At 37.3% G+C, this 12,128-nt stretch overlaps 1 protein-coding gene across 10 annotated transcripts in view; it reads right to left on the reverse strand.

Annotated features, from left to right (window-relative positions):
• Positions 1-2,538: 2,538 nt before the first annotated feature.
• Positions 2,539-12,128, reverse strand: part of BAZ2B (bromodomain adjacent to zinc finger domain 2B) — a 133,892-nt gene continuing 124,302 nt past the window's right edge. For 8 of the 10 annotated variants that reach the window (XM_086615931.1, XM_086615933.1, XM_086615938.1 and 5 more), the window contains 6 exons: positions 11,358-11,668; positions 10,836-10,971; positions 9,044-9,190; positions 6,159-6,418; positions 5,301-5,444; positions 2,539-4,011 (listed from right to left, as the gene is read on the reverse strand). In XM_086615931.1, coding sequence (XP_086472057.1) covers positions 3,858-4,011; positions 5,301-5,444; positions 6,159-6,418; positions 9,044-9,190; positions 10,836-10,971; positions 11,358-11,668 — 1,152 coding nt within the window. In that variant the 3' untranslated portion in view covers positions 2,539-3,857. The remainder of the gene's footprint in view (positions 4,012-5,300; positions 5,445-6,158; positions 6,419-9,043; positions 9,191-10,835; positions 10,972-11,357; positions 11,669-12,128) is intronic. The other 2 variants (XM_086615939.1, XM_086615937.1) reach the window with 1 other exon arrangement.

The following is a 12,128-nucleotide window of genomic DNA, read 5'->3' on the forward strand; positions in this document are numbered from 1 at the left end:
TGGAAAATAAATGGTTTATCATGACACGTTTTGAGGAAAACGAAACCACTTTCTTGGAGTCAACTCTTTGCCCAAGAAACACTCCCTTTTAGGTAAACGGTCTACCTTCCATGTTTGAATCTATGATCTTGTGTTCTGTTTTCCAGGACGTGCTATCTGATTGCATGCTATTTGATTCACTGGCTGATGACTGACCATTAATTATTCTGAATCTTAGGTGATGGCTAGTATTCAGTCTACTTGATATGCGCTGCATTGATTTAGCAATCTGTAAGATTATACATTAATAAATAAAACACCCCATGGCCTTAAAAGAACTCTATATCAATTGTCAGAGACTTCCTTACTGAAGAGGATGGTAGAGAGTTGTGAATAACACACTTAAATTGTGTGGATTGTGAATACCACACCAATACACTTAGAGACTATTCCATAATATTTTACATATGGGAATCTGGAAATTACTTGCTAAATAAGACTGTGAATCCGTAACACGTCCAGAAATTTAGCTACTATCTGTTCTAGTAATTATGGTTAGTTTGGACAATATAAGCAACAGAAATTTGCATAATAAAAGATAACACATTCATTTTTCTGAATATACATACCAGCTATAAAAATTTCTGCTTAACTTTGAAGTTCTAAGTTCACGGTAGTTCTACAAGAGTTACATAATCAAATAGCATAATTGTGGTGTTCCTGATTTCAGTCACTAGCCCTCAGTTTGCAGGCATGTTTTGGTAAATCGAAGACATCTAGGAATGACAGAAGTCCCCTAGGCCACCTGTTCAGCATATCATACAAAACGGCGGCTCCTTAGATGTCTTAGATGCCCATTCACAGTTAACAGAGCACCTCTACCCTTCTAATTGTCATTAGGAAACTACAGAAATCACATAAAACGATGTAAGAAAAAGCTTTGGACCTCTTTTTAAAGACACATATTTTGTCCAAGATAACTACAACTTCTGATTTTCAGATGCTTTTATACCATCCAATTTTTTTCGAAGAGATACCAAGAGACAAAAGAGAACACACACTCAAAACCCAAACACTCTTCACTGAGCACCATTAGCGGTACTTTTTAAAATGAAGAGTTTGAAAGCTTGTTAATAAATTCTCTAAACTAAAACCCGCATACTTCATTCAGACAGGAAGAGAGCACATCGGAAAACTTTTCCTGTAAGAAAACAGACAGAAGCATCACCAGGAGAGAAAGTTAGCACAGAAGAAACGTTAAGCACACTTTTCTAGTGGTTAAATCTCTGATCTATATGATGGCATGTGTATGATTGAAGATTGCCATTCAAATATAGTAATTCCTGAAAAAAGAATTTTACTGAAATAGTAATGAAGACACTGGCTGCTAGTAAGCAAAGCAATACACTGGTAATGCCAGCTTAAGAGAGGAGCTGCTTGTTTCACTGTCATAGCTATAATAGCTGTTACCGCCTTAACTTTCCCAGCTGTTCAGCTGAATTAGGATACAAGCTGAAAAAATGCTACTATGCATGTAGTGTATCTGGTAACATCGTTTTGACTTTTAAAAGCATGAACCAGTACAGAATCTGAGGAAAAAAACAGTTGTTTTGCATCAAATAAATAGTTTTCCCAATCATTTCAGCATACTGAAAACACTCTTACAAGCCTACCGTAATATGTTCAAAACACTGATTAGTCTTCACATCTCTGGAACACGTCAGCTAACCTGTTTATTGAAGTCTTCAGAAAGGTGACAAAAAGGAAAGGTGTGAAGCAGTCAGTGGTAGAGATAATGTCAGAATGCAAGACTGCCTGACACCCAAATGTGAATTTTTTATTCTAGGTAACACAAATTATTCTAATAGACTTTAGAGAAGAAAAACCTTATTGAACAAGATGTTCTGGGGAGGGCAATGGAAACGAAAATTTTATTAAAAAACAGGCACTGTTCGTTCTCAGCAGAGACAAGAAGTGTAACAGCAAACATAAACCAAAGCTCTAAGACTCAAACATGGCAGGCCTAGTTTAAAAGCAAAAAACCCCAGCTCCCTCCAGAAGAAAAACACCAAAACCCAAAAACATTACTTGGTGAGGGAGCTGCAGGTACTGGGATTCCACAATATTCATTCGCAATTCCTCTATTTTCTTCAGTCAGAGCAAGGATTATGACTCACGTCCTTCTACAGACCAGAAATAAGGGCAAAATCTTGCATGGACAGTGTCTTTAAGAAACATTCCACGTGGCACCTGTTGACATTTTCCCGCGCATTCACACTGTGACAACAGCCAGCAGGACTGGCAGAAACAGGTCGAACACTGGGCAGCCCCATGGTCGTACCGGACGGCCGCAGCTGATGTTATTTACACTCGTTCAAACAGAGGGCTCACCTGCACGCTCTCTGCTTGGCAATCCATTCTTTCTGAACTACTGTTAAAACACCAGGAGAATCAGCTGCATCACAATAAGACCTGGATGTTAAATACAAGACTCCCAAGATATTATTAAAAAAAATTCCTGTATACACAGGATCCAAAGTATTAAAATGGCCAAGAAAATCTGGGTTGCAAAACAGTCTTTTATTGTATCCGTGCCACACATACTAGTGAAAAATAACACTCCTAAAAAAGGAAAAGAAAAAGAATGCTACCTTTCCACAACATTTCTTTTAAATAAAACTTCAAGTACTCTTACATTAGTACAAAAAAAATTCTATCTGCCTCAACAGGCCACCACAACACACAGTAGATAAAACACAGTGGTTACAAATGTCTGTTATTTCTGTGGCAAGGCAAATGGAGGGAAATGTTTCTATGAAAAAATACTGTGTGCGTAGGAAATCGTCACAATTTTATTCCACATGGATACAAATGATTATACTTGAGTTTGAGGCCGTGGTGGCTTGAAATTATATAACAAAATAGAAAAATGGAAAAAACTAATATCCCCTACACCCTGTTTTAAAGGCAGGCACTACCAAGATTAAGGAGACTCCACAGTGTTGGTAGAGGATAATTACTGTACAAGCCATATAGCTATAATTAAGACTAAAATAAAATGCTACCGTCCTCCTAAGGCATAAACAATAATGTCTGCAAACAATATGTACACATCATACATATTTAAAACAAGACTTAATATAAACAATAATGAACAGTATATACATGTCTCAATTCTTCTTCACTATCTTGAAATACAATTTAACTACACAAGTGATGCAGCAACATATATATAAATGTACTTGTAACTCTACAGTAAAGTTTCATTTTTAGTGCTTTTACAGCACATCAGTGTAAACAGTTTTACTTGGCTTTGTTTTATATTTTAAAACATTCCTTGTTGTATTTTCAAGATTTAAAGCAATTTTCTAATTCTTCCTTTTCACAGAAAACGAAGATTCTGAATGCTGTATAATCATAAATAATTCATAAAATTAAATACATTCACTAAAAAATAAACTACAAAGTAAAAAAATGAAAAATAGATATTTATTGAAAGGGAAAAGAGAACCATTTTCCCAAGTAGAGCTCTGGTGGTTGAATATTCAGTGCGTTTTGATATATTTTAAATTGCTATTGCACTATAACACCCCTTTTTTGAAATTCTTTGGGTGTGCTTCCCTGTTCTACCTAAATTAGTTTGTTAAAACACACAAACCAATAACCAAGGGGCCATGGTTGCTGTAGGAGTGAAGCCTTCAGAACTAGTATCACAACTCTGTGATATTTTAAAGGAAAAAACAGTCATTAGTTATCCACGTGCCTTGGACTTTCATGTAAATACAGTTCACATTGCTGGTCTTAATCAGTCCTCATTTAATGAAAAAAAAAGAAAAAAAAAAGGAAAAAAATAAAAAGAAAAAGAGTTCTGGTTAACTTCAGCTCACTTTGAACATCTCTGTCCATTTTTTTTCAAAATACTTCCTCATGTTGTGGCCAGCCCTGCCTATGTCAGAATCATCTTCATTAAAGGTTTCACAGTTGTCAAACACAAGCCTGACATCCAGCGAAAACGCTTCCAGGTTCGGGTACCTGAAAGAAGGAAAAGGTGAACGATTTTGCAATATGGAGCATCAAAGGGGAAAAACACTTCAACTGCACAAGAAAGAACTACCTTAACAGCAGTGACTTTACAACCAGCCAAAGAATAATCATGTAATGCTTTCCATGTTAATTATACTTTTAGGTTTTTAATTCTAATTTAAACATTAACAAGAAAATGAACATCAGTGGAAGGAAACACTCATCATGGTATTTACTATTTTTCCTTAAGAACTCTGAAAGGTAGAATTTCAAGCCTGTACTGGAAAACAAACTTGTTTTAAATTAACTTCCCCCTTCCCTCCAATAGCTTTCTAGTTAAAACAGGACGACTATTTTTCATTTATTCATCTATTCTTGGGCTCAATCCCTTTCAAAGTAAGTGCTGAGTACAGCTGCATTTACCTAAAAGAGAAACAATCGGGTACAAAAAAAGGCTGCTCAGATCAATCCTGTAACGTTGCCTTTGTTATTCATGATCCTGAACATACATGGCCCAAATAGTTCCTAATTCATGGGATTCATTCAAAAGAAAGACAGTAAAAGTTACACCTTTACCCATACCAATGAGCATGTGTGGAGCATCTAAATCTCAGATTCAAGGGAGAAAAAGCCCGAAAAGGTTAAAAAGCCCCTGGTGTTACCCTAGGAAACTCGCTTAATGCGGAGCTGACAGACACTGAAGACAGTCAGTCTTTATGGATGACAAAACCTTTGGTGGTGGTGTCATCAGAGCACAAGGATGTTACACGGAGGGAAGGGGAGCTGTGGCATATAGCATCATCATCTTTTTTAAGAAGTTCTGCAATCTAATTCCAGGCCCATAAAAGGATTAATCGCCATTACCAGAATGGCACCCGGCTTCCCACGACAGGGGTACCGATTCACTCCACGGCTACAACACTATTTCCAGGGATTCCAGCAGCTTACAGCCCAGACAGCTGGCTCTTGCTTACACGTAACAACGCTAAGATGTCTCAATAAGAAAAGATTAGGGGAAAAAAGTTTTTCCTGTTGATGGATTCTGTGTGTTTGACCTGGCAGTTCTATTTTTTTTCAGCCAGTTCCACCGGTGCTCCCATCTGCCATGCTATTTCACTTAGATATGGCAAAGACAAAAGTACAGAGTCAGGAATTTTTATTCTAACTGAAAAAGTAATCACAGAGGTGCCAGAGCAGGCAGTTCAAAACAGTTTAACTCATTTTTTTAAAAAATTACTGTATTTCAATGTTTAAATATTTTTAAAATGTAAAGTAAAATTTACAATAGTTTTACTTACAGTCCACTACTTAGCTTGTCTCTAATGGTGGAAAAGTCCATAGGTTTTTTAATAACTTTCTTATAACCAGGAACCAGTTTCAAGTTTACAGGAAGTAAGAAAGGCCAGGCATCTTCATGAGTTTCCAATTCTGAGAGAATCATGCTGAATAAAATAAGGTTTTAAATCAATATTTTTAAGCTGTTCATATATTCACAGAGGTTTTTCACTGCTCCATAAATTCACCAACTTACTCACTTCATAGAAGGAAAGCACTTTATTCGGTGCCCTGTGCAAGGCCAAGAACAATGTCGATAAAGACAGACGTCTTAACTAGTTGAGTATTGAAAACAGTAATAAGTTCTCTCCAGGCAACCTATGTAAGCTGACATTCTAGCCATCAACATTCCAAAAGAAAAACACAGCCCTGCAACTTCAATACTTTGAACCTCAATGTAAACCATCTGCAAATCAGTAGAACAGGTGCCAATACTGGCTTTCCAAAACGTCGACACAGCTGAACCGTGTCACTCTGACGGACCAGCAATACTTCAAACTGTCTCTGTGACGTTAACGCCTTTCGGACCCAGTGGACTATCACCTTAGCCACCCGTACCACTGCTATCGGGGCTCCTCCCTTTCTTGGAAGGGTATAAGGAGCAGATTTCACAGACCACGTTCTAGCATTAGGTACTGTCCTCTTGGCCTTCATTCCCAAATAACGGCAGTTACTCACAGCACGCACACACTAAATCCTTTATATATTTGTGTGGATACATGACCAAGAATAGGGTTCTTGTCCCCCAGAACACAGATCAGAAGAATTGGGCACTACTTGTTTCAACACCACCTACCCAAGTGCACAATTTGTCACTTTACCTGCATATAGCCAGGTCCTTGGAGTCATCTCTTTTAGGTTTCTTAATAGCAGTGAAATTTTCTTGCTTTAATTGGCTTACAGAAACATTTTCATCCATTTTTCTTTTTTTAGGGTCCGTTTTTCCTCTTTTTACGGAGGTGCTTGTAGTTGCAGAGTCTTCCTCCTCTGTATCTCCTGCTAATTTCCTGCTTCTCTTTTGTTCATTATTTTTCTTCCCTTTGATTTGAAGTTTTTTTATTTTTAAAGTTTGACCACTTGCCTACAATACAGAGAACTGAAATAAGCAATAACCAAGAAATTACAGAAACCCGTTATTATTGATAGACAGCAATGAAGTTCAAATAAGCACCAAAACAACTGAAATATTAAGTATCAGAAATTATTCACTTTTTGCTTTCTCTAAAGGCAAGTAAGGCTGTCGAAATTCCTGTTACTAGTGATTTAGGTTCTCAACTTGCGACAGTATCAAAGCACCTGACCTTCAGACTGGTAAAACAGTACCTTCTAACAAACCATAGTTTGGCATAGTTTCAGACAAATATCTGTCTACTCCTAAAAGCCTGATACAACCACAGATGGAATAGCATATTGACTTTCAAGCAACAATATTAATTGCAAGATACGGAAAACTGGAAAAGAGTTTTTAAAAAGTCAGGGACGGGATCAACGGATTTAAAGATAAAAAGCTAGCTATGAAAAACACAGCTTGGCTACAAGACAACTACAGAACATAAAAGGAGCATGACAACCCAAGAATGCTACAAAGTGGGAAAAAAGAACATTATTTAATACAGAACTATTTATAGACAGATGAAACGAAGGAGTACATTTAAGATGAAAACACTAAGTTGTTATGGGTATTGACAGCATCGTAATGTGGCACAGTATTTGAAGTCATCATTCTGATCATTAGAACAGGAACTTTGCAGAATGTCAAGTCAAGCACATGATGCCATTGAAAAGACCCACTGACAGTCAAAGAACGAAACGACAGAAAACAATTTTCATGAAGAAAGAGAGGCAGCATCAAAAGCACTAAACTCTGCCTGTGCTACTGAGACTGCTTTAGATAGTGTGAACAAATTTTAAAGTGTAACATTTCTATTTTGTATTCTCTTATCAAAATACTATTTGGTTTTAAAGCTGTCTAAACCTGGATTTTATAATGTATTTTTTCAGAGTTAAGAATATGCAGACTTCACTACCTACTAGAAACCATCACTACACAATTCCTCCATTTCACGACTGTCATAACTTCCTTAAGCATTTGGCACTGATTGTAACTAGCATGGAGAAACACGTAGTCGGTTTGTACAAACCAGATGGTGAACGAATGCATGAATGCAGAAAAAATGTACGTAGTGTATCGAATTCCTTTTGCTTAACACAGAACACTAGGAAGATTTCTAAATAACTGTGCTCTGTATCATGCCTATGTTATTGGCCCAAGCACAGAGAAACAGTCAAGTACGTGCCAATGCCTGAGCCAGTATGGTCCAGGCCCAGTAATGCGAGTACACCACGTGGCAACTGAAGTGGAATGTTGATTTCCAGCCATTTGGTTAAAAACACAATGTAAGACAATGAGAACAGATCAACTGTCATCACCTAATGCCTGACTTTGAGAAGTTCTCTGAATATTAATTCCAAGTAGATGGGAATGGCAGATGTTGATGTTTTCCTTGTTTTAGACAAGAAAAAAAAATAAAGTTCAGTTAAATTAGGGTAGTATAGTTTATACCTAGTCATCAACAAAACTGTTTCCATGTATTGCAGAATTTTGAATCAATATTCAACATGTTTTAAAGTTCTGCTGGAATTTCACCTTAAAATCTTGGCACCTTTAAACCTTCAGCTTTCAGGCAAATTTGGGACAAAAAAAAAACTGAGGAAAAAAAAACACATTTTCCTGTTAATACTAAACCCAGTAGTTATTGGGGAGACGGAATATCAGGAGAAGTGATAGAATAAATAATAGCATGATAGGGTAATTTCCATCTTTATAACAAGGTAAGCTGTAATATAACCATGATAATGACAGAAAAAGTTACAGCATTAGTTAACCCCTTATAAACTACTACACAATCAGTTCTTCACAGTACCCTCTTTTTATTACTTCTGTTGCACAAAATGGTTTAAAAAACAATTTGTCTTCCTTATTACTTTGTGAAAGATGCACAGAAAAAAGGATCACATTGACAACACCCAGAGAAAACACCAAATTGAGGACTTAGTGTAAAGCTACTTCTTCAGTTACAGTATTCACAGGTAATAGTAGAAAACCTAACTAAAAAGTTTAGCAAAAAAGGCATTTAATTTTAGGACTAAGTAGCAATGGGAAAATTGTGGACTTTTAAACAACACTAACTGCTAATTCGGTCATTTGAATAGAACTATCCTAAAGTTCTACTTAGACTATTTTTCTTGGGAGGGAAGGAAAAAAAAAAAGATGACAAATCTCACACAGGAAACATACATATCCTCTTTATCAAATGCACTGTGTATCAAAAAAGTAAAACTAAAGTATGTCGTACAAAAATGACAAAAAATATTTACTATTTTCTCTGATTTTTCTTTTCAAACAGAATCTAAAACATGGTCTGTCAACACTTAACAATGAAGCTCGAAAAACAAATACTGAAAAAATTCTGAAACAGAAATAAAAAACTCCAGTATTGAATCAGAAAGTTCTGTACCTACTCGCATTTAGAAAGATAGAATAAAATAAATAAAACTGTAGCCTTTACAGCCACTAAACCCCAAGTTAAATAAAACTATTAATCTCATTATTTAACGGCAGCCCGACACAAAACACAGAGACCACTGCTTTCACTGACAGGCACCGGCAGACACGCAGCTGCGCGGCCGCCCTGGCCACCAGTACCTTGGCGATGCAGGCAGGGCAGAACCAGTCGCCGTCCGGAATGGCGGCGATCTTGGGCCGGTGGCAGTAGGTGTGGCAGCCCTTGTCGCAGCCGTCGCACAGCAGCAGCAGCTCCTCGTTATCGCCCTTGCGGCAGATCTGGCAGTACTACAACACACGGAACGGGGCCTTAATTCCGTGTTGAAAATGTGAGACGCAGGAATGGCACTTCAATCACCCCTCCCCACAAATCCACTCTCAAAATTATTTTCCTTTCATTTTACCACAATCAGAGCCTACTAACGACCACGTTTCTAAACGAATATATGCCATACGTGAGGAACTGATCTAAAGGCTACATCTGGGAACACGTTTGGAAGGATTTCGTTTTAAGATAGGCTTCCTACAGCACACAAAACTATGAATACTTTTTATACTTCATTGATGTCCATGAGAAGTAAAGAAATCTTAACCCAGCAAAATCACTTGCCCCACACATACTATCTCAGGAATCTTCTCATCCTTTATGCCAATATTGCATATGTAAGTTGCTATGTCATAAAAATAATTTATATTTTATGACAGTATGTTCAAATAATAAATAATCAGTAAGAATCTTATCCAAAGGCCACCATGAACAAATTCAGTAAAGCAAAACAAATGACCCTAGCACTTCCTGAAATTCACACTAACTTAAAAACACTTCATGTATTGTCCATTATCTCACATACATTGTGCGATTTTGATACTCTTCTATATCTGGACTTCTTTTTCAGGAACTTAAAGATCTCCACGTTTTCACCAAATACTTACATTTACTGTGTAATTAAGTGCATAGAACAATTCAATCAAATTGAGAATGATGTAATACGTTTTTTCTGGTTAATAACTTACTAAACCTTTTCGTGTACTCCTACTAAATTCATAAACTTTTTGCTCTCAAGATACAGCTTTAAACTTATAGCTATATAAACTCAAAGGTGCAGCCTTACACTATAGTTTTTATTTAGTTCATCCTTTAATTGTCCAGATGTAATCAGAATCCATATAGGACTGGCACAATCAAAAACAATAGGGAAGAGGCTAGTAATGGAAGAAACCCTTTTGCCACCCACCACCATAGCGCTGGCCACTCTTAATCACATCATAATCACTATTGCTGTAGTAACAGTTTTGTTTTCAGAAATTTGAGGTTCAAGGGTCCATGCAAATTTTGACACATGCATTTTGCATGCCTGCTTTGTATATGCAGTTAACACAGATCTACTTGTTAAGTGTACAAGGAAACAGGTATTTCAGCCCATTTGCTCACACACTTGCCCAATTTGTACGTTCAGTTGCGAGAAGTGTGCATGCAAAAAGCCACACGTTTAGAGCATCTCAACTTTCTGAAAAATGAAGCCCTTAATTGGGATACATGACGTTGAACCTCCATAAAGCTTATGTCACGGATGAGATCAGAAATACTCCATCAGATAGAGTACCTCACATCAGATGGAGCCAGAAATGACTCTCTTTGACCTAAATGTTAACAACAAAGAGTAATTACCATCTTAAATAGAGCAACCACTTACAGGGCCTTTTTATCTTAGAAAGTTCAGGATGCTGAATTTGCAAAGCAAGGGACAATCTTTTCATTTAGGCTTATATTTATCCGGGCACAATGAACAGTTTAACTGTATGAAGTTTTACACGCAGTAATAAGAAATGCATTATTAACCATGGTATCTTAAAATGCCTAAAGTGGGAAAATAGGATATAGCAAAAATAGTTCAGTTACAGTATTTTTTTAAAAAAAATTAAAAACACTTACAACTTTCATAATAGATTTTTCCCATGCTATTGATTTCTGTAACTGCTGAATGCACAGAGCTACCTGTGCACCACTGCGCGCTTCTGACAATGCCCTTCTCCATACCCTTAGGCCTGGAGCAATATCCTCTTCAGTTCTGCATTGAAATACAGAGATATTAAGTAGGTCACATCCGTGTTTGCTTATGTTTAAACGTGGAACAATCATTATCACATTGAAAGCCAAGCAATGACAAAACGTACACAGCCAGTAAGTGTAAGGTTTAAGCAACTAAATTTCATGTAGTGCACAGACTGTGGCTACGTGCCTCAAAGCTTAGTCACAACCAGTTAAATGTAAGATAACTTTGCAAGATTATCAACAAACGTAACAAAAAATATCTTTACAAAGCACCATGCAGAATAACATGATCCATACGGATCACAGACATACAAGAAAGTACATAGATAACAGGCAATAAGAAAATAGGCTCCAATTAGCAAAGAAGCACAATAATTTTTCAAGTTAATCTCAATAACCTACCCGTCACCATCACCACTAATGGATGGTGCAGGAGCAGGGACAGTAACTGTGCCCACATTATCCAGTTTGATCTGAATGGTGGTACTTAAGGGGCTCTTCAGATACCTTCGCTCTATGTTCCGCTCCAAGTCAGCAAGCCTGGTTACAGCTATATCTAGAGGGTTGTCACTCTTCCGCTCTAGAGAGCTGGCACTGCCTTCTCCGCCTCCAGCACAATCTCCATCGTGCTTCTTGTGCAATCTAGTAATTGACTTATGGTCACGATATACCAAGTCGTCTCTCTCTGATGCAGGTTCAGGACACAGCCAGCCCTATGTTAATAGAAAGGTTTGTGCATTTATTGGTTGCTGTTAACTTTGTGTGTACACAGAGGAACTGTTTTATGGAATCGAACTAAGTAACTGAAGCGCTGTTTCCAGTAGATCTTGGTTACTTGTAATCCATCTGTAGAGACAGTTTCCAAAATATCCAGAGAACTAAAACAATTAATCAAAAAATACAAGCATTACCAGACTTTCTGAAGGGACCTTTCTGCAACAGTCTGCATTCTCATCTCCTTTTGACGTATCCTGTTCTATCGGTCGAAACATCAGAATAGGTCTATCTGCCCAACGGGCTCAGGAGGCCGTATCAATTGGTCACGCAGAAATAACATCCACCCCTAGAACAAACTAGATCCCGAGTACTACATCTGTACTATAACCAGACACATGCAATTTGATATCCTTCCACCCACCTTGGAGACATTCCAAACTGTAATGACAGTCAGTG

The sequence above is a fragment of the Tauraco erythrolophus genome, chromosome 8 (genome assembly GCF_009769465.1).
Source record: "Tauraco erythrolophus isolate bTauEry1 chromosome 8, bTauEry1.pri, whole genome shotgun sequence".
NCBI lineage: Eukaryota > Metazoa > Chordata > Aves > Musophagiformes > Musophagidae > Tauraco > Tauraco erythrolophus.